This window comes from Lampris incognitus, chromosome 3 (genome assembly GCF_029633865.1).
Source record: "Lampris incognitus isolate fLamInc1 chromosome 3, fLamInc1.hap2, whole genome shotgun sequence".
Lineage (NCBI taxonomy): Eukaryota > Metazoa > Chordata > Actinopteri > Lampriformes > Lampridae > Lampris > Lampris incognitus.
The window spans coordinates 23972918-23998931 of record NC_079213.1 but is presented as its reverse complement, the minus strand read 5'-3'; the positions used below and the strand labels follow the sequence as shown (position 1 = coordinate 23998931).

General features: G+C 44.7%; 1 protein-coding gene and 1 pseudogene across 1 annotated transcript in view; one reads left to right on the top strand and one right to left on the bottom strand.

The window, feature by feature from the left end:
• The window catches only part of LOC130109085 (kinesin-like protein KIF21A), a 77555-nt gene extending 65347 nt beyond the window's left edge, over positions 1 to 12208 (top strand). Inside the window, exons 26-37 of the mRNA XM_056275816.1 lie at positions 3666 to 3720; positions 4058 to 4272; positions 4637 to 4816; positions 4942 to 4974; positions 7473 to 7609; positions 7719 to 7803; positions 8035 to 8124; positions 8782 to 8940; positions 9345 to 9462; positions 9614 to 9784; positions 11179 to 11378; positions 11935 to 12208. Coding sequence (XP_056131791.1) covers positions 3666 to 3720; positions 4058 to 4272; positions 4637 to 4816; positions 4942 to 4974; positions 7473 to 7609; positions 7719 to 7803; positions 8035 to 8124; positions 8782 to 8940; positions 9345 to 9462; positions 9614 to 9784; positions 11179 to 11378; positions 11935 to 11992 — 1501 coding nt within the window. The 3' untranslated portion in view covers positions 11993 to 12208. The remainder of the gene's footprint in view (positions 1 to 3665; positions 3721 to 4057; positions 4273 to 4636; positions 4817 to 4941; positions 4975 to 7472; positions 7610 to 7718; positions 7804 to 8034; positions 8125 to 8781; positions 8941 to 9344; positions 9463 to 9613; positions 9785 to 11178; positions 11379 to 11934) is intronic.
• Positions 12209 to 13023: 815 nt separating this feature from the next.
• LOC130109696 (serine/threonine-protein kinase Chk2-like) lies at positions 13024 to 15639 on the bottom strand (annotated as a pseudogene).
• Positions 15640 to 26014: the final 10375 nt, after the last annotated feature.

Genomic DNA, 26014 nt, shown 5'->3' with positions numbered 1-26014 from the left:
GATGCTTCACAGTACAGGCTAGGTGCAGCATGTTTACAGAAAGCCCTTTCAATTGCATATGCATCTCGTACCTTGACACAAACGGAAATGCGATATGCGCAGGTAGAGAAGGAGCTTCTTGCTGTGGTATTCGCATGCTCCAAATTCAGTGACTACACATACGGAAAGTGAGTCCAAATCGAAACAGATCATCCACCACTAGTCATTATCTTATCCAAGCCCATACACACAGCTCCAGCCAGACTGCAATGTATGATGCTAAGACTACAAAAGTATGACTTTAAACTGACGTACAAAAGAGGGAAATACATGTACCTTGCTGACATGTTGTCACGGGCTCCGAGACAGACCACCGAGCAGCACAGCAATATAGGACTGATTTTGAGGTCATGGCAGTAAGACACATGTCTTCTTCACATTTAGATGAGCTCAAGGAGCACACAGAAAGGGACCCAACCCTTCAGAAAATATGCAACATTATCAACCATGGATGGCCCACAAAGGAGTTCAAACTTCCAGCTAGGGATGCCCCCCGAAACCCGGTTCTAAACGGGAACTGGTTCTAAATGAGTAAAAACCAGAGCATTTTTAAGATCCGACGTTTTCGGTTCTGCTATTGGTAGTCGGTAGGTACTCGAGAAATCATGGAGTGAGATTTATATTGTGGCAATTGTGTTTTTCGAGGAATTTAAACGTCGCGAACATAATCTTGTTCGCCGTTTTCTCCATCTCTCTGTCTCTCTCTCTTACTGCGTGAGGGGCGGGGCTGTGCTGTGCTCCACACACTCGCTGACACACGCACAGACAGCTCTGGTCAAGTGCTCATCATGGCGGAGAGAACTAAACGTTCAAAGTTTGGGTATATTTTTCGAAAGTCGATGACAACAATGCTCGTTGCCACAAGTGCAACAAATCATTTGCCAGTAAGGGTGGCAATACAAGCAATCTGTCGAAACATCTTTTGTCGAAACATGGTATTAATCTGCAGAAATGCGGAGTTTTCGACTGCTTTGCTCGTAGTGTTCCATCCACGTCCCCTGCAGGTAAGCCGTATGAACCATAGATACGGAGTTAGCTAGGCTAATAACGAATTATTACGAATAGGCCAACAAATAAAATATAATTGCTTAGCTAATTGTTTAGCTACAAATATATAAGCCATAGATACGGAGTTAGCTAGGCTAATAGCCGGGGACACTATAAGTCAGGAGAGATCACGACTCCTGCCGGAGAAGGCAGATATGTTGATTTTTCTGCAGAAGAACTGTTAGGATAATGTTCTAGGTTCTTGTTTGTTTGAACTTCCGTTAGCCTTTTGCTGTAAAAAATTATTTTAATATATTTTTTTTTCTTTATCTTTATCTACTTTTATTTTTTATCTTATTTGTTGTTGTTGAATGTTGATTATAAAGTCTATAATTCAGACGCATTTAAAACATTGCTGCTGCTGTTGCTGCTGAATAAATATTTGTTTATATTTATATAAAGTTATATAATAGAATAATAAAGCAATGTTGATTCTGTTCTTAATTAAGTGTCTTTTTTTCTTGCATAATAATCAAAAAGAACCGATAAGAGTATCGATAAAGTACCGAACCGATAAGCAGTACCGATAAGAGTAGTAGTATCGATAAAATCCTAACGATACCCATCCCTACTTCCAGCAGATGTTTGTCGGTACTTTACATTCAGGGACGAGCTCACGATCGAAGATGGCATTGTGATGAAGGGCCCAAAGGCAGTAATCCCCAAATGGCTACAAAGGGACTACATCACAGTCCTACATTTGAAGTTGACTTGCTTCGTGACATCACATCCAACACTGTGATAAGAAAACTAAAAAGACTTTTCTCAGTTCATGGAAGCCCACACAAAGTAATGTAAGACAATGAGGCCCAGTTCACAAGCCAATGCTTTAAAGAGTTTGCCTCAACCTGGGATTTCATCCATGTGACTAATAGCCCGGCGTTCCCTCAGGCTAGTGGATTTAGCTGAAAGGGCTGTACGCAGCACAAAACAACTAATGGATAGGTCCAAGCGAGGTGGAACAGATGTTTTCCTGCACCTGCTCAACCTTTGTAATGTACCACGTGACCAGACACTTGGTTCACCAGCTGAACAATTTATGTCAAGACAGACGTGTACCTCTCTCCCCATCTGCAAAACTTTGCTGATTCTAGCTGCCAAGAACAGCAGTATGATCAAGGCACAGCTTACAAAAAAATGCATCGCTCAAAAGACTTGCCATGACAGATCCAGCAGGCCCCTTCAGCCATTGGCCCAGGGACATGAAGTAAGGTTGCAGACTCCACAAGGGTTTGACCGAATGGGTACAGTAAAGAACATGTGTCAAGAACCAAGATCTTACATCATACAATCAGAAGGGAAAGACTACAGAAGAAACAGGAGACACATTTTTCCTGTCTTGGAACCACCACCGCCACAGGTTGACCTCGGTGACCCCAGCATCATTCTCCAACAACCAGCTGACCAGCATGGACATGACAATCATCCCGTCTCTCATGAGAGGCACCCTCAGCAACACTCGCAGCGAAACACCCCCCAAGAGACTATTCAGAAGACTTTCCAGCCCACCCAGAAATGAGTTGAGGGCCCATAGGTCACACGGGTAGGCCGCGTTTGTAAGCCAAACAGAAAATGCATGCAATGAACAGTACAAGGACAACAATCAGAGGGGCTGTTGAAAAAAAAAAGAAGTTTGTATGCATACAGCAAGACACTAGGATTTGGATACATTTGATCTCATATTCATTTTATTTCATACTTACCTGCCTGCAGATTATTATGTGTTCTTAGTATTGGAAGCATAGCTAAAGAGAAAGGATGTAGAACATTGTATTTGTTCCAATACATGTTTGACATGTAACGGCCACTGTACTAACTAAGGTAACTGCCTACTACTGCTACAGGAAGTACGTCAGCAGTGGGTCTGCCGGTTACATACAAAGAGTTGTGTTGTTCCAATCAACAAACTTGTTAAACGTTCTCCAGTGTCTCACCACTCGTCATTCTACAGTTTTGACAGCCTTTTTGTTCGTAGAAGAAGAAATAAGTTTCACATACTGTTCAATTTCTTTCAAGAAAACGACAACAAAAGTTTTTTGTTTTTTTTTGTGAATACAATTTTTTTCCCCGGTATTATTAATAGATTTATTATGAAAAAACGTTTGTCATCTTTTTTTTTTTGGGTCATTTTTTTTTGTTGTTTTTTTGGCAAAACCTTTGCAGAGATCTGTATGGTATCTGGAATTTTTTTTTTTTGTCATATATTTAGAGATTTATGGGTGTTAACTAGTGTCAGCAGAGAGTCTGAATTTTGTCAAAGCTGATTGTTTGACATGGTTCATACTTTTAACAAAAGTTTGAATCATTTTTGAACGCTATAAAAAATAATGACGTCATTATTAATGCCAGTGTAGCCATAAGCCCTTGGACTGATTTTTTTTTTTGTTTTTTTTTTTGGTTTGAACTTGTTAGTTTGATTATATGGGTTCCTGTAGTTCTTAAATGTGTTTTTGTCTGTATGTTGCACTGCTGGGGGAAACGATGTTTCGTTTCACTTCATGTGCGCAAGTACACGAGGTGAAATGACAGTGTTCCTGATTCCAAAGTTATTCATTAAGTAAGCTTTTTGTGTTTTTCAGCACATTGGCCTCAGATTTGTTAAAGTTGTGTGGTGAACCCAGACCCAGGAGCAAGGTAAGGCATTGTGCAGTTCTGTGTTTTTTCACTATCACATACAGCCATAAAGCAAGAACTCTTCCCATTTTTTGTGTCACTTTTCCCTTTTCTCGGTGTGTTTCATTGTATTGAATCCAATGTGGTCAAAACTACATATGACCCTTGCCTGTGTTGTGATTATGTGCATACATGCTGCAGAGATAAATGTATATTACTATTTGATGATAAACCAATTTTTTAGCCCTGATAATTTTTTAAATATGCCCCATGTTACTATTGAGTATGAAATCTTTATAATTGGTCCCTTAACTTGTCAGTCACTTCATTAATGGGCCAATTGACCTGTCCTCCACAGGCACGTAGGCGGACCACCACTCAGATGGAGCTGCTGTATGCCAGCAGTGGGGATCTGTCCGGTGAATCCCCTACGGGGGATTTCTCTGTCCCCATGCTGCCCCTCACAGAGCCTCTGGAGGTGATAGGGGACATGCAGGCATCTGGCGTGGGACAAATTCCAGATCGCGAGCACACCGTTTCCCCATCAGCATTGTCTGTCAGGCCACCCGGCATGTAAGTGTTGAAGAAATATTTCAGTTTGGCTGAGATTTAGAGGAGCAGTATTAAAAATGATGTTTATCCTCATAACACAGTCATAAAGGAGACTGGAGATCAATGCAGCGTTGCATAACAACTCCAGACCAAGTTTATCAAAGTTTCATTACCTTGTAAACTAAACTAAGGACATCCTTCACACAGTACCATAATGTCTGTTCTGTGTGAGGTATTGATCACTTTTAAAGAGCAGGAACACACCATCTCACACACACCATCTCTCGCACTCATACATCCTCACACACACACACACACACACACATCCTCACATACACTACCTTACAGAAGAAGAAGTTCAGCCGTCTGTGCCTTCTGTCGACAGTTCTGGTCCCAAGTCAGGTGCCGAAAGGAAGCTGTTGGAACGCTCGCCGCTCACCCGGAGGAGGATGCTGGAGCGAGGTCACACGGCCGCACACACCCTGGCGCCCACACACACACCCACACCCACACAGCCCGCTGCTGCGACAGAAACCAAGACCAAAGGCACCGACTACAAAACGCTGTAAGAGACAAAACCGCCCACACAGCGACGTAGAGATGCGTTTCATATTTTAGTTTGAACTTGAGGTTAAAGGTCACGGTGTGTGTTGGCTCATGACCTCATCATTTTTCTTTGCTGTGTTTCAGGTTGGCGGTGTCCCCTGTATTTGATGGCCATAGGTAATCATGCTCTTTGTTATTCAAGTGATAGCCAAAAAAAGTTAGCATTTGTAGGCACTGCTAGCACAAGTTAGTGGGGCCCAAAAAAAACTACATGTAAGTTAAATCACATTTAGTGCTCGAAATGTCTCCTAGAATATCAATGTGTTGTGATATTGTAACCCAATTAGAGTAAAGATGACTTGAAAAGTGTTTTCTTTTTCTTATGGCTGATGTTTTTTTATGTCTGTGCGAGCTAATTCAACATCTTTATCGTGTCGCTGGCTCGCTGATTGATTAGGAGTCTTGTGAGGCTCTCTTCCCTTTTCCTTTTCTGTTTTATTTACACCCCTTCCATATCTCCAACCAATATTAAAATGCATCAAAATCTGCTTGAAACTGTTAAGTTGCATTTTTAGGGCAGCACGGTGGCCCAGTGGTTAGCGTTGTCGCCTCACAGCAAGAAGGTCCTGGGTTCGAACCCCGGGGTTGTCCAACCTTGAGGGTCATCCTAGGTTGTCCTCTGCATGGAGTTTGCATGTTCTCCCCGTGTCTGCGGTGGGTTTTCTCCGGTTTCCCCCACGATCAAAAGAAACATACACTACCGTTCAAAAGTTTGGGATCACCCAAACAATTTTGTGTTTTCCATGAAAAGTCACACTTATTCACCACCATATGTTGTGAAATGAATAGAAAATAGAGTCAAGACATTGACAAGGTTAGAAATAATGATTTGTATTTGAAATAAGATTTTCTTTACATCAAACTTTGCTTTCGTCAAAGAATCCTCCATTTGCAGCAATTACAGCATTGCAGACCTTTGGCATTCTAGCTGTTAATTTGTTGAGGTAATCTGGAGAAATTGCACCACACGCTTCCAGAAGCAGCTCCCACAAGTTGGATTGGTTGGATGGGCACTTCTTGCATACCATACGGTCAAGCTGCTCCCACAACAGCTCAATGGGGTTCAGATCTGGTGACTGCGCTGGCCACTCCATTACCGATAGAATACCAGCTGCCTGCTTCTGCTCTAAATAGTTCTTGCACAATTTGGAGGTGTGTTTAGGGTCATTGTCCTGTTGTAGGATGAAATTGGCTCCAATCAAGCGCTGTCCACTGGGTATGGCATGGCGTTGCAAAATGGAGTGATAGCCTTCCTTATTCAGAATCCCTTTTACCCTGTACAAATCTCCCACCTTACCAGCACCAAAGCAACCCCAGACCATCACATTACCTCCACCATGCTTAACAGATGGCGTCAGGCATTCTTCCAGCATCTTTTCATTTGTTCTGCGTCTCACAAACGTTCTTCTTTGTGATCCAAACACCTCAAACTTGGATTCATCCGTCCACAACACTTTTTTCCAGTCTTCCTCTGTCCAATGTCTGTGTTCTTTTGCCCATCTTAATCTTTTTCTTTCATTGGTCAGTCTCAGATATGGCTTTTTCTTTGCCACTCTGCCCTGAAGCCCAGAATCCCGCAGCCGCCTCTTCACTGTAGATGTTGACACTGGTGTTTTGCGGGTACTATTTAATGAAGATGCCAGTTGGGGACCTGTGAGGCATCTGTTTCTCAAACTAGAGACTCTAATGTACTTATCTTCTTGCTCAGTTGTGCAACGCGGCCTCCCACTTCTTTTTCTACTCTGGTTAGAGCCTGTTTGTGCTGTCCTCTGAAGGGAGTAGTACACACCGGTGTAGGAAATCTTCAATTTCTTAGCAATTTCTCGCATGGAATAGCCTTCATTTCTAAGAACAAGAATAGACTGTCGAGTTTCAGATGAAAGTTCTCTTTTTCTGGCCATTTTGAGCGTTTAATTGACCCCACAAATGTGATGCTCCAGAAACTCAATCTGCTCAAATAAGTGCCCATCCAACCAATCCAACTTGTGGGAGCTGCTTCTGGAAGCGTGGGGTGCAATTTCTCCAGATTACCTCAACAAATTAACAGCTAGAATGCCAAAGGTCTGCAATGCTGTAATTGCTGCAAATGGAGGATTCTTTGACGAAAGCAAAGTTTGATGTAAAAAAAATCTTATTTCAAATACAAATCATTATTTCTAACCTTGTCAATGTCTTGACTCTATTTTCTATTCATTTCACAACATATGGTGGTGAATAAGTGTGACTTTTCATGGAAAACACAAAATTGTTTGGGTGATCCCAAACTTTTGAACGGTAGTGTACATGTTAATACTCCTGTCTGTGCCCCTGAGCAAGGCAATAAGGCAATGGAAAGAAGAACTGGAGTTGGTCCCTGGGTGCAGCATGAAGGTGGCAGCCTACTGCTCCTAGCTACACAGATCACAGCTAGGATGGGTTAATTTGCAGTAAATTAATTCCTCCAAGGAGATTAATAAAGGAGACTTAATTTAACTTAATTTTTCTTTGACCGAGAAGTTCTGTCTCTTAACCTTGAGCTTTTCCTTTTTCTTGATATCATTTTCTGTATTGGACTTCTACAGTGAAGCATAGTGAAGGCCTGTAATCCAGGGTTTATTTTCCTGTGTGCTGTGCAGAGGTGTGATCAACCCTGTGGAGGTCCCCAAGAGCAGCCGAGGGGTCAACCTGCAGTGTGTCTATGTGGCCGAGGGACACACCAAACCTGTACTGTGTGTGGACGCTACCGATGACCTGCTCTTCACAGGGTCCAAAGGTACTTCACAGGGGTGCTCTGTAAATGGGAATAAACATTTTCTATGACACTTCTGTACACTACATTGGTCAATTGTAATCTTACATGCCCTGTTTGCGTGTCTTCTCAGACCGTACATGTAAGGTGTGGAACTTGGTGACAGGACAGGAGATCATGTCTCTATCAGAGCACCCCAGCAGTGTCGTCTCAGTCAGGTACAAAATGACAACAATTAATAATGTAGATGCGTATCAGCGGGTTCTTTGTGAGAGCTGACAAAGGACTTACCTCCTAGATAAAGAACATCATGTATGTATTACATGTATGTCGATCTGTCTATCTGTCTGTCCTTCCGTCTGTCTAGTAAAATTGCTAATCTATGTAGTCTTTACCACTTGGTTTTGTCACCAGTTGATGTGGTGTCACTGCTCTGGTGCTTGTTGTAGATACACTTCCAGCCTGGTCTTCACCGTGTCCACCGCCTACATCAAAGTCTGGGACATACGAGACTCCGCCAAATGTATCCGCACTCTCACGTGAGTACAGATGCTCAGCCTATGTCTACATCTTTTTTTTGGGGGGGGGGGGGGATTTTGTATTTTTTCCCCCTCATTTTCTCCCCAATTGTACTTGGCCAATTACCCCACTCTTCCAAGCCGTCCCAGTCGCTTCTCCACCCCCTCTGCCAATCCGGGGAGGGCTGCAGACTACCACATGTCTCCTCCAATACATGTAGAGTCACCAGTCGCTTCTTTTCACCTGACAGTGACGAGTTTCACCAGGGGGACATAGCACGTGGGAGGATCACACTATTCCCCCCAGTTCCGCCTCCCCCCCAAACAGGCGCCCTGATTGACCAGAGTGCAGCGACCAGGCAAGTGCAGCAACCCGGACACATACCCACATCCGGCTTCTTCCCACCTGCAGACACGGCCAATTGTGTCTGTAGGGACGCCCGACCAAGCTGGAAGTAACACAGGGATTAGAACCGCCAATCCCCGTGTTGGTAGCCAATGGAATAAACTGCCACACTATCTGGATGCCCCCCCCCCCCTTCGCTACATCTGTACTTCTCAACATTCTTCTTTGTGCCTAATGCACCCACTGTAGTAATGATCTTATGGGCTTGTGTGTGTGTGTGTGTGTGTGTGTGTGTGCGTGTGCGTACCTGTGTGTGCACCTGTGTGTTTTAGGTCGTCAGGCCAGGTGAGTTCAGGGGACAGCTGTTCCTCTCTGAGGAGTCTATTGATCCCTGCAGGAGAAAGCCAGATCAACCAGATCGCCCTCAATCCCTCAGGCTCTTTCCTGTACGCGGCCGCTAGCAACGCCGTGCGCATGTGGGACCTCCGCAAGTAAGTCCACACACACACTCGCACTCCTTTATCAACCAGACCGGGAAACCATGTCAGTTACTTATAATCGTAATTCACAAAAAAAAAAGAAAAAAAGGGTACTTTTTTCTCAGATGAACCCATAATGGGAAATAAATTGAAGTTATGAGCTCTGATATCTGAAAAGGTTAAAAAAAAATCAGTATTATGGGATTAAGTTTTACTCAGCTTCTCAAACTTAATTTCCATAGAATAACTATTTTTAACGCTCTCTCCTCGACGTGGGACCTTGAAAAATAACCTGAGATTTGAGAAACCTCAAGAAAATTTCTGTTTGGATGCTTTAAAGCCTCCGTGGTGACAGCAGTAGGGGTTGAGAGCAGTGGCGTTGGTCTGTAATTGGAAGTGAACCTCGCCCTCTGTAGGTTTGTGTCTACCGGGAAGCTGACCGGTCACCTGGGACCTGTCATGTGTCTGACTGTGGATCAGTTAGGTAACGGACAGGACGTCGTGCTCACCGGCTCCAAGGATCACCATATTAAAGTAAGAACCACCACACACACACACATCTCTTGAGAAAATAAAATTGTTTTTTCAAAATGATTTTTATCTTTCATTCTCTTCGTCTCCATGTGTGATTGGAGTGTGCTCATTCTCATACCCATGTGTGTTTGTTTGTGTGTGTTTACTCCAGATGTTTGAGGTGGCGGAGGGGGTCCAGGGGAGTATCACCTCCAGCCATACCTTCGACTCGGCCCACCAGGACACTGTGGACTCCTTGGCCGTCCACGCAGACAGCTTCTACAGCGGCTCCAGAGACTTCTGCATCAAGAAATGGGACATGGCCAGCAAAAAACTGCTGCAGGTAAGCTCCAACCTACCTGGGTACATAAGCTAAGGAAGGAAGAAAAGTTGTGAAGAAAACCTGTTGCCGGTGGCGTCCGGGTAGCGTAGCAGTCTATTCTGTTGCCTACCAACACGCGGATCGCCGGTTCGAATCCCCGTGTTACCTCCGGTTTGGTCGGGTGTCCCTACAGATACAATTGGCCGTGTCTGCGGGTGGGAAGCCGGATTTTGGCAGAAGGGGTAGAACAACAACCTGGACGGCTCGGAAGAGTGGGGTAATTGGCCGGTTACAATTGGGAGAAAAAGGGGGAGGGAATCTGATTTCTCTACCCCTGTACTTTCCAAAGTCAAAATACAAAGTGCTGTACTGTAACAAAGTAAAAATACGTTGTTACCATACTCAAGTGTTTTTTGGGCATATCTGTATTTCATCGGTGTGTTTAAACTCACACTATCACTTAACTAAATCTTCTTGATAAAATGTCTGCTTTTTAATACCAGAAAATTACTTTTGATACTCAAGTTAATTTAATATCAGATATTTTAAGACTTCTAACTCAACTAATATTCCTTTGGGTGACTTTCATTTATTACCAGTGTTTTTCTAGTACACCATCTTTACTTTCGCTCAAGTATGGATGCTGGGTAGCCTACTCTTTGCACTTGTGAAAATGTCGTCCTTCTGTGTGTAGCCTGTTTTTTTTATCCATAGCTGACATGTGTGATTTGGAGTAACTTTTTCCATTTACACTGACCGGTTTCAGCCGTCGGCATTCCCTATCCTGGAGTCTTCATAGTGGCCAATAATGCTAACTTTTTTTTGGGGGGGGGGTGTTCCCCTTTTTTCTCCCCAATGGTATCTGGCCAATTACCCCACTCTTCCGAGCCGTCCCAGTCGCTGCTGCACCCCCTCTGCCGATCTGGGGAGGGCTGCAGACTACCACATGCCTCCTCCAATACATGTGGAGTCGCCAGCCGCTTCTTTTCACCTGACAGTGAGGAGTTTCACCAGGGGGACGTAGCACATGGGAGGATCCCGCTACTGCCCCCAGTTCCAACTCCCCCCAAACAGGCACCCCGACTGACCAGAGGAGGTGCTAGTGCAGCGACCAGGACACATACCAACATCCACTTTCCCACCCGCGGACATAGCCGACCAAGTCGGAGGTAACACGGGGATTCGAACCAGCGATCCCCATGTTGGTAGGCAACAGAATAGACCACCATGCCACCTGGACACCCCCAATAATGCTACTTAAGCCTTCATAAACTCCAGCACGCGTTACATGCACTAAAAAGAGAGGGGCCTCTCAGCCAAAATGAAATAGACATGGAAGAAGATGCTGGATCAGGCACATATCTGAACTCTACTAACCACGCACTAACACTAACCATGCATGTTGTTTGTCGCAGGTCTCGCACGGCGCTCACAAGGACACTGTGAGCGCCCTGGGCGTGGTGCCGGGCTCCCGGGTGCTGCTCAGCAGCTGCAGGGGAGGGCTGCTACGTCTCTGGCACACCAACTCGCTGGCACCCCTAGGGGACATCCAGGGACACGACAGCCCTATCAATAGCCTGGCCACCAACAGCAGTCAGCTCTTCACTGCCTCAGAGTAAGTTACAAAGAGAGGAACTTCCCTATCTGATGGCTTTTCCCCCCCTGTTGTTACCAGTTGTTAATTTCTAGCGAGCTAGCAAAGAATACAGCGGCCCTTGCCATATACTTCTGGTTTAGGAGGAGGCTGTAAAATTTTGGAAATTGTGATTTAATAAAGGAGAAAGCTCTCAGAAAAGACAGATACCTGTATAACTCATGATGCTACGTATAATCCACTGATTGGTCATACGCCTTAAGAAATTCCTTTCAGTGTGATACTACTTTTTGTGTATGTGCAGTGGTGTAGTGGAGGGCCTGCATGAATCTTAATTACATAAATCCATAGTGTACATCAAAGGAAATGGTATCAAACTGAATTGTAAGTTAAAGAGAATGGTATATTTCAATGGGAAAGTACATCAATTAATGCTTTTCTGAAAATAGTGTGTCCATATTGATACTGGCTGCCAAATGATGATCACTGACTGATGATCATAGTTTACTGGCCTTTTTATTTACATCACTCTGTGTGTGTGTGTGTGTGTGTGTGTGTGTGTGTGTGTGTTTGACAGTGACCGGACAGTGAAGATTTGGCAAGCCAATGGGTCTCTGGAGGAGGGAGTTTACTGACATGGATTACTGATCAGTGGGAGAGGTGCTCCGCTGGACACAGGAACTGGGCCGTCTCTGATATCCACTGATCTCCAGTCAGTAAAGAACAATCGTCCACAGAATCAGGCTTGTGGATTGTTTGTACTTGGTCCCAACACTGAAAACACAGCTACCATGTCCAAGGGTGACAGAGTATTTACTTGGTAAAATAACCCGAGTTGAGAAGGGCCTTTCATCCAGACAGTTTTTTCTCAATCTGAAAAGAGGAAAAGAAAAATAGATCGAGCACACGTCCTTTGGAGCACGTGTGAGACTCCAGTATGACTTCTTGGTCGGTAGAAGTGGAGAGCGTTACTGAACCTGCCCACCTCGCATACTGCAGGGCCAGACATGGGATGTAACGAACAGTTTTCATTCACACGTCAAAAGAAGAGGACAAAAACAAAATGGACGAAATGGCCAAATTCTTGTTAATGGCTTGAGCTGTCCGTCTGTGAAACCAGAAGGGTAATCATGTTGAGTTCTTTCCTCCAGCCAGCTCAAAATGACATGAATATACACAGTAGTGTATTGTGTGGTTTCAGTCAGGGCCTTCAGTAATAACCCCCCCTCCCCCAACTCTTACACACACACAAATTTCTAATAATGGGTGCCGATACAGCCACATACAAAATACACTATCACGCACTATATGCACTACTGGATCAACACCAACAAGACAGCTGGTCTTCAACCACAACGCACACCACTGTACACTTAAGCATGTGGCAGCCTTCTCTCACAAAACTCATACAGTAATTTAGTCCGTTTGGGAGAACGTGTTTAAAAACAAAAAAAAAACAAAAAAAAACCACAGACAATCCTCCCAGATTCGCAAAAAACACAATTGTAAGTAGCTGTGAACTTGGCAGCCATTGCACTTAGTTTGCTCATAACCCGCTCAAGCTCAAAGTTGATGATGACATCAGCGGCTAGCACTGCTATATTGCAGGGCCCTGGGGCGTTCTGTCACTGCACATCAAAATATGATTGGCTGGTGATACAGTCACTCACAGTTGTAATCGGTTTGCAGCTTCGACCTTCAGCGAAAGGCTAGCAATGCCACTGGTGCCGGTCCAAGGAGCTGCGATGTGTTTAGCTGACAGGAAATCCCTGCTCAGCTCCACTGGAAAACAAGTAGTTGAATTCAGACACATTTCAAGCACACTTGAGTTTAACTCTGAAACACAAATTATGATTTTGATTTTGACAGAGCCAGCAGAGAAGCCCCTGATGGCCCTGACAGCGCACCACTGGATCTCTATGCATAAAGGCAAAAGTCTGGGATTCGATGGGAGCCACAGGAGGAAAAGAAAAATGTGTTTTACTGTATTTATCAGGATCTGACTGAATTGTGCACTTTCAAGACTTACTGTTGTTTGATTGAGAAGGGTATTTGAACGTCTGTCTCAAGACAAATGACTGGATTTCTTAGTTATACATATTTCAGTTCTCTTATCCACCAGCAATAACTGTGAGTCTATCCTGTGTTTGGTGTGATGTGTCAGTGTTGTTTGTCTGTCAGTGTGTCATCACTGCGGATCATTGACAGTGTGTTTCCTCACTTAACCAAGGACCAAATAACTATTATATAAGGTCTTATCGCTTCAGTTGTTACTGCCAAACATTCCTGTACAACACCGGAGGCCCTGATCCATGTTTACCTGTGCTCCTTTTAGGGTTCCTTAGTACTCCGTGTTTAAATGGGAGATGAAAAACGTTTTTTTCCACCTCGATATTGTTTAAATTGAAGAATTTTGTCAGTTTTCAGTATGACTGTTTGACACCAGTGGAAATGCTAGACTGATAGTACACAATTTTGGCTAGGGAAAATTACCAGTGACCATGTTGAGTTTGGTTATATAGAATATGTAAAGCTGTATCAGGATTGACCATCTATATTCTTCCACACTTTTCCAGACCTTTATTTAATTCCCAATTTGTAAAAACCAGAAGTGACGGGATGATTTTCCCTCCCATACTTTCCTTGCTGTTTAGGAAACCCTGCTAGGAACGATGTTTTCATCTTTTTTTCTTTTTTGATGAGAAATAGAATATTTATTCATGAACAGCAGTATAAATGTATGTACAGTCACAGGGAGCATGAAGAGAAGTAATGTTAACAGTCAGAAACATGAGGGACGGAGAGATGCCATGACAGCCAACCAGCCAACTGTTTATGGTTGTCATGACAGCCAACCAGCCGACTGTTTATGGTCGTCATGACAGCCAACCAGCTGACGGTTTATGGTCGTCATGACAGCAGGTCGGGATTGCTGGGACTGTTGCTGTCATGGTGACGCCACAGACACACAACAGACCTAAAGTGGCGTGTGATTGACTCCCCTGTTCTACTCCTGAGCAGTGGGCAGAGCTCTTGGCTGGATCCTCGTCTTCCTGCCCCTCACTGTTCCTCTTCTTCCTGGGGAAGGAGCACACCCCCTCCTGCATTGCATCACTAGCAGGTGGAGATAGGTACATGAGTCATGAACCTGGTCTAACATTACGGGGTCCTCTAACCAGGGATGCTGTAAGGCCTTTTCTATGGTCAGTCTCTGGGAAAGAGCCACTACCAGCTATTTCTTCACCATGTCTTTAGCCTTGTACGAGATGTTTTTCCGTTTGGAGGGGACCACGGTGGAACTCTTCCTGGGTAATCTGCTCGCTGATCGACGGACGATCAGGACCCACATTGAATGGAGGATAACCACCTAAACAGACAAAGAGTAAGACTTGGAGGCTTCATATCCCGTTGTAGCAGCATTGGTAAAAACCTCAGGGGCCAAATAGTAAGGAGTCCCACGTAGAGTCCGTATCAGACTGGCCTCCTCCAGGATCTTAGACTGGTTGAAGTCTGTCACCTTGATGAGACAGATGTCATCCTGAGAGGACAACAAGATGTTCTCTGGCTTCAAATCTCTGTTGATTATCCCATTCCTATGGCGGTACTCCACCGCTCTCAGCATCTGGTAGAAATAGAGCTTGACCAGATTCTCGTCGAGCTGTTTACACTTCACCCTGTTAAACCCCCCCCCCCCATAAGCTCCAGGACAATGTAATAGGAGTCATCTGTTTGGTAAAAGTCCTCCGTCTTTATTAGACATGGGTGGTAGATCCGCTGGAGGATTTCAATCTCTCTCTGTGTTCCTCTTGGCTGTCCCCACAGAGTCGGTCAGTTGTAGCCGCAGGAAGGTTTTAAGCTTGCTACTTACCAGGACGCGGGTCTCGCTGAGAAGTTTGTTATGGCGCTCTCATGTGTTTGACGCTTGTGATTTAAGCCGAATAGAGACATACGTCATGGTCTGTTTTCATGTTTAACTTGTGAAGCCAGGAGGAATAGCTGTGCTTAGAAGCCTCTCACCATGGGCAGCATGCGGCCCCAGGGCTGAGGCTCCGGCTCCTCGGGGACCGAGGCCAGGCTGACAGGGATGGTGTTCGGCACTGCTCAGAGTCCCAGAACCACTGGATGTCTGGCTGGCCAAGGTCGGTCCACTGGATGAACCGGACCCAGCCTGGGTCTGGGACCTGGGGGACTGGGTCGGGGCCTGGAAGGCGGACTGGGACTGGGAGGTAGACTGACATGGGGACTGCTGCTGGTGCCCGTCATCTGGAATCGCTTCAGACATTTTCTGTCTTACAGTCAGTTGTAGCCGCAGGAAGGGTTTAAGCTTGCTGCTTCTTACCGGGACGCGAGTCTCGCTGAAAAGTTTGTTATGATGCTCTCACATGTTTGACGCCTGTGATTTAAGCCGAGTAGAGACATACGTCCCAATCTGTTTTCATCTTTAACTTGTGAAGCCAGGAGGAATAGCTGTTACTTCAGTGATTATTAACAGGGATCCGAACGAATAATAATTAACAGGGATGTCTTGCAGTATTTATTTCCAACATTATCGATGCCTTTTGTATCAGTTTCCGAGCGGCACTTGTCTTTCGCTCAGGAAACTGGGGTATGTCTCGTGGAGAACAAGAGCAATTTCCAAAAGCAGCTGTAGCCTCAGGTGGTGATCTTGTTTCCTGGCTGTTATCTGGTTCATTAGATACACGTCTCATAGAAACTCAGTGTCTCACTTGCAGGACTTTGGTTCTGCGCATGGAAAGATTAGCCATCAACTTTTCTCTCTCCTGGTTATATTTATCTGTCTGTACACTGTGCGTGAAAACTGTTACATTGGCCACAAATGTGTTGGCAGTGAAACGTCAGCCAGTGACAGTCTGTCAGTATCCTAACTTCTGCTGTCAGTATCTGAAAAGGTTTAAAAATGAGGCAGGTGAAGACCAATGAGACGTTTGGGACTACCCTATAAAGGGCTCTGATATTGGTTAGTCTCTCATATCGTATGACCCGGCGCTGTGATAACCGAATGTAAATGTAAATTTGTTCATTTTCAAATGGATCAGGCACCTTGTTTGCTGTTATGTCATGAAATACTTTTTTTGTGCATGTTGATTTTCAAGACATATTGTTGATAGGTGTGTGTATGTGTGTGTGTGTGTGTTTTCCAATCAAACAATGTGAAGAGCTGCACCCTCCCCGTCTTCCTTTGCAGGGAATCTGTTGGGACCGCGCTGCCATCGAGCATTCAAAATGTAATTTAGTCCTTTAATTTGACTCTAAAATGTTTTGTTAAATTTTGTAAAAATCTGTGTTCCTCAACGAAATTCCCTTAGTTTTTGACCCTTGCTATTTGCTGTGTCTTTGAAATGACTTTGTCAATCCGCAGCGGAGATTTTGACATTTATTTTTTTATTCTTGGACAATATCTAAGCAACGTAGTGGGCTGCACAGAAACCATGGGTTGGATATTTCCATACTCATGTATTATCAGTGCCTGTGATGAGTGACATACTGTAGGTAGTGGCGCATTAGCTAAAGAGGACTGGTCAACATTTTCAGAAGCCCACCTAATTTATTATGCATCGGAAATTCTCTAACCCAATACAAATGAAATTGCACCGCTGTGGTGTTTGTCAGCATATCGGAAGCAGTGGTTGTTAAATTACGACAATGAAAATAAAAAATTCCAGTAATTTCCAGTCCACAACATTTTACTACCTAGCAAACAATTTAGAAGGAGCTGTGTGAGTCACGTTTATCACAGAAACCGATTCAATATGTTGCACTGTCTTTGCCAACCAGTAAGAAACGCTGTCCGAGCCAAAGCGCTGTAAGGGTTCCTAGTTCACCATCAATCAGATGGGCTCTTTAAAAACCCGAGCTGTCCCTTTTGACCCGGTGTTGGGATTCCCTTAGGAATTATACTGTAAATGTAAATAGCAAACTGTCGTTTTTACCTCCTGCTGATGTTGTATGGAAATAGTGTGGAAATAAACTTTATCTGTCGAGCACATTTTGATGTTTTATTTTTCTTCTTCTCTCTTGTAACATTGAGGCCTTATGGCCACATGGTGGTGGTATCATATTATGTATTCACATCAAGCCAGCATCCATGTGCTTAACAGTAGCTCAGAGTAAAGCAAAATTGAGGTACAAATAGGGTGCTGAGTAAATGAAGACAGGGTTCTGGTGTCTGTTGTGTTTAGTGGTATATTTTCCTGGTATCTACCTCGCAGAGCAGTGAGAGGTGTTCGATGCTAATTACAAAGCCGCTCGGACTCATCACCCTTATTTTACGGTGGAGCCTTTCTGTGTTAATGGGAATAGTCTCTATAAATGGCAATAGCCTCATCCACAGTTTATGAAGAGTCACTGAATGGTTTGATGAGCGTGACATTTAAATATGCCAAGTGACATGACTATCTCAGTTGATAGACCTCAGCTCATGTCAACACTTACTCGAGCTTCTGTAGCGGCAGTTGGGGTGTCTATCCATCATTAAACAAAGTGCCAAATGATGAATGCTACATCGATGAATTGATTTGGATGTAGAACCCCCCCCCCCTTCCAGACATGTAGATTGTAGGCCAGCGGTGCTCCATCATATGTCATTGTGTCCAGGATGGCCACCTTGCCATGGTGGAGAAGCTTGTGTGTACTAATGATCCCAAGATCTATGCTGTCTGCAGCTTGGCTGCTGGTAGGGTCACCCAAGGTCCTCCCCCAGGTCAAGGGGGAGGTTCCAGACAAAGTGCGATCCAACATAGACCTCAACGGCGGAACTGGTGGAAGATGTCTCCAGGTCACAATGGCAGTGAAGGCGGATGAAGGCTGCAACAGAGGGTGGTCCCCAGTCGACTTGGTTCTCCATACCATTGGACTCTGGCCACCCCCTGCCAAGGACCGTGTGATGGCTGCAGGCACATCAGCCATTCCACGTAAAAAACTGTCATACACAGGCGTCCTCCCGCAAGGATACTCTCAAGGACCTAGGAGGAGGACGGTCATACTCAACCTTGAGTGACTGCCGATGATGATGGTGTGTGTGCATGTGTGTGTGTGTGTGTGTGTGTGTGTGTGTGTGTGTGTGTGTGAGCGAGAGAGAGCGGGAGACAGAGAGAGTATGAGAGAGAATCCCAAATGAAGCCATGGTAGTCAATAGAGTGGTGAGTGGTGATGATGTCATCACTGTCAGATGACTCCATCCCCCATGCTCTACATCTACTCCCCTACCCCGCCCCCTGGCTCAGGAACATATGAATCAGGCACAATATCTCACACACACATATACGCAGAAAAATAAATATATTGCGCACCAATATTTTCACACACAAAGATGCATATATATATACACTTATACAAATATATTACACTTCATCCACACATTTGCAGACGTGCTTACATGCATACACACACACACACACGTGTGTGTGTGTCCACAGTACTATACATACTTACACAAATGTATACACATACACAAATACACAAGCAAACACATGACCTCTACGTCTTTATGCATGCTCAATAATCCAGATAAGGAAATCACAATCAACGTTGAATCAGTTCATCTGGACACAACGTTTAGGGGGAGAAACGTTTCATTGCTCCTTTTTGCATCACATAGGCGTGAACGAGAGGGAAGACAGCAGAATGCTGAGGATGCAAGGAGTATAGGTGGAGAAGGTGGATGAGTTTAAATACTTGGGGTCAACTGTTCAAAAGTAACAGGAGTGGGGAAGAGAGGTGAAGAAGAGAGTGCAGGCAGGGGGGAGTGGGTGGAGAAGAGTGTCAGGAGTTATTTGCAACAGAAGGGTACCAGCAAGAGTTAAAAGAAAGGTTTACGAGATGGTTGTGAGACCAGCTATGTTATATGGTTTGGAGACAGTGGCACTGACAAAAAGACGGGGCAGAGCTGGAGGTGGCAGAGTTGAAGATGCTAAGATTTTCATTGAGAGTGATGAAGAAGGACAGGATTAGGAACGAGTATATTAGAGGGACAGCTCATGTTGGACGGTTTGGAGACAAAGCAAGAGAGGCAAGATGGAGATGGTTTGGACATGTGTGGAGGAGAGATGCTGGGTATATTGGGAAAAGGATGCTGAATATGGAGCTGCCAGGCAAGAGGAAAAGAGGAAGGCGAAAGAGGAGGTTCATGGATGTTGTGAGGGAGGACATGCAGGTGGCTGGTGTGACAGAGGAAGATGCAGAGGACAGGAAGAGATGGAAACGGATGACCCGCTGTGGCGACCCCTAACGGCAGCGGCGAAAGTAGTAGTAGTAGTGTCGTCCTTTATCTTTTAAATGTGCCTTAATCAAAATAAAAAAACTAGGCTATATGTGCTTTCTGTTTGTGTTAGCATGTGAAAGCCAATGAGGAATTTCTTTTGCCAGCGGTTACTGGGGGGGGGGGGGAATGGTTGGCGTGGATTGGCGAGGGCCTCCGTGATTGTTGAGAAGGCATTGCCAGGACAAATCAAATGAAGACTTGTTGGAGAGTAACAGCGTTAATCAACCAATCAAGTCAGTTAAAAAGGGGTGTGTCTGTTTGAACACGTCTGCCAGCTGGCCGGCTGGCACTTAATTAGAGACATCGAGCCGAATTGTTTGGCGCTAGGAGCGTGCCGGTGTAGCGCAGTTAACTACTAGCATCGTCTTTTTAAAGCTTTCTTTCGGCCGGAAAGTAAACGTTATCGAACAAGGGAGACCGTCGCCAGAGATTGTCTTAAGGCTAGATAGCTTTAATTGCCATCGGTGAGGAACCTACTTAGCCTGCTGCCACCGCGACTCGACCCCGGAGAGGCGGCCGATGATGAGATGAGAAGAAGGAGCTCTTGTTGGAAATGAAAGCTAAGGACAAACTTTATGACCCGACTATAGCCCACTTCATCAAAAAGGGCAGGAGGACCGACTTTGCTTTCCAATGGCCGTCAAACAGTGAGTCAATTTATAAACTGCCTTTTTTTTGTTGTTGCTGCTAGTAGCTGTATGCTAGGTCTCTGTCACTCCTGCCTGTCATATGATTACACTGATTTGGCAATACAGGCTCTCCTTTTCTTTGCCCCCCCCCCCAATTGCTCTTCGTTAGTACATTTATTCAGGGCATGGTTTAATATATTAGTCAATTGTTAGCAACTGGGTTGATCTTCAGCGTTGAGTTGGATTTTTACATCATATCCGGGGTGCTGCTAAATGCTGTCCTCATATATAAAGGGCTTATGCCTTAATGCAGTCGGATACAGATTAAACATATTCTATGTTAAGTCAGGGGTGGGCCATCTTATTCAGAAAGGGTCAGTGTGGGTGAAGGTATTTGTTCCAACCAAGCAGTTACACACCTGAGCCCACTAATCAACAGTAGAGTCTCTGCTGAGGAACTTGATTAGGAGCCACAGGTGTGTAACTGCTTGGTTGGACCAAAAACCTTCACTCACACTGGCCCTTTCTGGATAAGAGTGCCCCCCCCCCCCCCCGATAAATAAAAGACAACATAGCTTGAGAAAAAAAACCCATTGAATTCTCTGAGAATGTGGGCGTAATGATTCAATTTTAATTACATAATTGGGATCCTTATTAACATTTATTTGTAATTTTCCCCCAACGTCTTAAAGTCAATTTGCCTTGTGCCATTTAATACTAAAAATATTGATAGCACAATACAAATCCTCCATGAAACTTAAGCGCCTTGTAGAGACAAAGGGCTCATCAACGGACCGGCCTTCAGGAACACCCGGATGGGCAGGTCTCTGTGGGCCTCTCGTATGAGCAGCCCAATATATAAAACAAGAGCGAGAGAGATGCGTCGTCGGCCCACATCCTCCTCCTCAGCACTCCCCACTACCACTTTTGGCGCTCAGGCCCACCCAAAATCAGAAGGCTTCCTTTTTTTGTTGGCTTATCCAATGCAGTGGTCACCAATCCTGCTCCTGGAGCGCTACCGTCCTGCTGTTTTCCCCTCCAACCCTAATTTAACACATCTGATTCAGTCAGTCAAGGTATTTGCAAGTAGGGAATTAGAATCAGGTGTGTTAAGTTAGGGTTGGAGTGAAAACCGGCAGGATGGTAGTTCTCCAGGAGCAGGGTTGGTGACCACTGATCCAGTGAATAGCAGTCAATGAATACTGTTTCAATTATCTGACTACGTGACCAATAAATATAAAACAATTCTTATTTCTTTTTGTTTACCATATGATGATAGGTCAGATTTTTTGAGTGGCAGTGCATTTTGCAAATGCCAGATTGTGAGCAGCCCCTCCTCTTTCACTCAGTGTACAGTCCGCACATTGCACAGAGGAACAGAGGCCTACTTTCCACTAGCTAGCTGTTTTTAATGTAGGTTAAGATTTTTTTTTAAAAAATCATAGCAAAACAAAGCAGTTTGCTTAAGTTTGTCACAAAAAGACACCTCGAGGGGCAGGAGGAAGAGAATTCAGCTCAAGTTCAGTCTTTATTCTCAGACACCTGCTCCTGCTCTGGTTTCTCCTCAAATGCCAAGTATTAACAACACACATGTAGCTGATAATTCAGCCCTTTCCCTGTCAGCAGCCGTACTGTTGTTGAAAGACTCTTTCAACTGTCAGTCGGATAAAAACTGGCATATGGGCATCAATGATGACGTACAGATGGAACTCTTTGTCCCTGCTCTCCTTTGAAAGAGAACTGACTGAATCACTGGACTATAATGAAATAATTGCAGTGTTCGATACCAAGCCCTGTCGTCTCCTGCTGTAATCATTATAAGTTAGCTAACTTAGAATTTCGGACTGTAGTAACCTACTGCCTATTTCAATAATATTGTTTCTTCTCCTGGATCGCCACCTTGCCATGGTGGAGAAGCTTGCGTGTACTAATGATCCCAAGATCTATGCCGTCTGGAGCTTGGCTCCTGGTAGGGTCACCCAAGGTGGATAGGTCAAGGGGGAGGTTCCAGACAAAGCATGATCCAACAAAGGCCTCAATGGCGAAACTGGCGGAAGATGGCTCCAGGTCACAACAGCAGTGGCATGGTTCTCCCATGCCATTGGACTCTGGCCACCCCTTGCCAAGGACCGTGTGGTGGCTGCAAGAGCATCACCCACTCCATGTAAAAAGCTGTCATACGCAGGCGTCTTCCAATTATGCGGCTCCAGGATTGGCCTCTATGCTCACCTTAAGACCCAGAAGAAGGACAGTCATGCTTGACCTTGAGTGACTGCTGATAACGATGATTATTATTGTTTATTGCCCAGCCATTTCTCTCAGACTCCATGGCAGACACCCTCATCCATGCCTTCATCACCTCCCGTCTTGATTATTTCAATCGAGTCCTGTCTGGGATACCTAGCAAAGCCCTAGAGATGCCTCAGTATGTGCAGAATTTGGTTGCCATGGTGCTCACCTGCACCAAGCCCTGGCAACACATCACTCCCACCTTTGTCCACCTTCACTGGCTCCCGATCAAATCCCGCATTTCTTATGAAATCCTCCTCCTCACCTATAAATCCCTCCATGGCCTTACCCCCCCAGTACCTATCAGACCTCCTCAACCCCTATATTCCGTCCCGGAATCTGCGGTCCACAGACATGGGCCTGTTTTCCATTCCCCACTCCAGCTTGCGGACTTTTAGGGATGGAGCCTTTACTGTGGCGGTCCCCACCCTTTGGAACTCTATTCCAGCAGAAATCGGCAATGCTGCTTCTTTGGACAATTTTAAAAGTCTACTGAAAACCTGCCTTTTTACAAAGGCCTATGATCTGTAGTCTTTTGATCTTTTTTCTTCTATAGTGTAAAGCATCCTTGGGTTCCTTGAAAAGCACTATACAAAACTAAGTTGTTGTTTATTGGGTATAGTTTTGGTTGGATGTAAAATTGGATTTTATGCTGATGATGATTTGTGTGTGTGTGTGTATGCACATTTTTTTTAGGGTGTTTCCGCATACACAATTTTTCATGGTTGTGTTTTATGAGTGTGGGGGGAGTGTTCCATACACACATATGGAACACTCCCCCACACTTTTGTCATTAACTCCCATTAGCTTCATTCCATTTACAAAACGGTGATGTGTGTGTGTGTGTGTGTGGTTGGTTGGTTGGTTTATGTGGCCGCCGAGCCAGGCTATGTTTGTCATCTTTAACATTACTGAGCATGTTGGTGTATCTCTATCCATACACTTGATTAATGATGCTGTCAGCTATGTCTGTGTAAATATGTGGCCGCCGTGCCAGGCGATGCTGTTGTTAATGTTCGTCTTGGTGCCTGTAACATGACCTCTGATGATGTGTATGACTTGTGTGATTAAGCTGTGGTGGAAGTATAGTTGTAATCGCCTATTTTGGTTAACATATGTGTTTCAGAACCTGGTCTTGGAGGGCCACCTGATTTTCTCTGTGCCCAACCAAACTGTGATTAGTGTCTACGCTACAGGTGTGTGTGTGTGTTTTTGTTAGCTCTTGGAGACCTTTTCTGGTATAAATACTAACCTTGTTGGGACCAGAAGTCCTCATGGGTACCAAAGCCCGGTCCTAGTGAGGCAGCACATCATTTCTGAGGTTCTGGTTAAGGTTGGGGGTAAGGTGTGAATTGAGGTTAGGGTTGCGCATGAATTGGTTATGGTCAAGGTTAGGAGTGAGGTTTGGGTTAGGCTGTCCACAATGAATGGGAGTCAATGCGATGTCCTAATAAGAATTGCTGCACAAGTGTGTGTTTGTGTGTGTTAAGTAGCCTAGAGTATCCATTCATTATGCTTGTAAGTGGTGGTATTAAGGGCTGGTGTGTTCGTATTGTGTGGATGGTGCGGGGGTGTTGCGGTATCCGCGGGCTGGCCTGGGTTAAGTCCAGGGCCATTTTTCTTTTTTAGTCTCAGTCTGCCCCTTATACCACCTTTGTGCCATCACTTAGCAACTTAGCATTCAAAAACAATCCCACTACATGAGAAAATGCAGAATTTATAAAGCCACGGAAGGAGTTTAGTGGGTGGAGGAAGCAAAAGATGTGTTTTGATTTATTAATGGAGCATGCTAATTATTCAAGCCACCCACCTTCATTGTTTCCAGTGTGTTTGCTGGGGAAGGTTTAATGGTGCTGTGAGGGTTGGAAGGGGAGGAGAGCATGGTGTCTGTTTCGACAGGCGAGAGCACTTGAGAGTGATGAGCTTGACAAACGGACAGTAAGGCTTTCTCCTTTTGACAGTCATTTGCCAGAGGATGAATTTGAAAATGGACGTGCTCATACCTCAGACCCCCCCCACACACACACACAGTGAACTTAATGAAATTAATGTATAAGGTGAAAAAGAAATCTATTAATGTTGTAAATATCTCGTCCTTGTCAAGGCATTGAGAACGCAGATTTAGAAAAAATACACATCATTAAATTGTCACTTCTCCCCTAACTCCACCCACTGCTTAATTTTGAAAAAAAAATTGGGCAAGGGGCTGAAGGGGGGGGGTTAGCATTTTTTTTAAAATTTCATGATGTAGAGAAGTCACAACCGGTCGACTGCAGGTCAGCATTGGCCTGCGGCGCCCCGGTGGCTGACCCGGTAGAGCGCATACCACATGGGGCTGATTCCTCGCTGCAGCGGCCTGGGTTCGAATCTGGCCCAGGCCCTTTGCTGCATGTCATCCCTTCTCTCTCCCCTGCCTTTCCCGTCTTTCAACTGTTGCTATCGAATAAAGGCGGAAAAAACCAACAAAAAAAAGGTCACCGTTGGCCTTGCAAGGATCAGGGGAGCATTCAGACAAGCTTTCGAAGTCCAAATCCTCACACAGCATGGGCACTGGAAGGAAGGAGCTACAGCACCCACTATTGACAAGGGGTGGAATAGACGTGTGTAACAGTTGGCTATTTTACCATAGCTAATGGACTATCTGAACATTTGTTTTAAATATTGAACAGCATATGACAATGTGACTCGTATATAAGAAAAAAATGTTTAAAATAATGTGGGAATTTAATTCCTCTGATCTGACGTGTCAACGTTATCACGTCAGGTCAAAGTGTACTGGTTGGTCGGGGTCAGCTAAACTTGAAAAATCAATGGCGCAGAAAAGAATTTTGGATTTTTTTTCAACTCTAAAAGGCAAAAACAAGCAAAAGAGAACAGAACTGGAGGACGGGGTGTCGAGTCTCTCTACACCTGCTCAGTCTTCTAGTGCCAGATTGTGAGCAGCCCTGCCTCTTTACTCAGTGTACCGCCCGCTTATTGCACAGAGGAACAGAGGCCTGCTTTCCACTAGCTAGCTGTTTTTAATGTAGGTTAAGATATAAAAAAGTCATAGCAAAACAAAGCAGTTTGTCACGAAAAGACGTCGTGAGGAGCAGGAGGAAGAGAATTCGGCTCAAGTTCAGTCGTCATTCTCAGACACCCGCTCCAGTTTCTCTTCAACAGTTGCAAAGTAGTAACGACACGTACTTAATTTCAGTGTTCAACACCAAACCTCGTAGTCTCCTGCTATAATCGTCAAAAGTAAGCTGATTTACAACTTCTGACTGTTGTAGCCTATTGCCTATTTAAATATTATTGTTTGTTGGGTGTATATTTGGATTTTGTGTGTGGTTTATGTGGCCGCCGAGTCAAGACTATTTGTCATCTTTAACATTACTGAGCATGTTGGTGCCAGTGTGCTGACGTATGCTTGATTAATGATTGTGTGTGAGTGAGAGAGAGAGAATTAACATAATTAA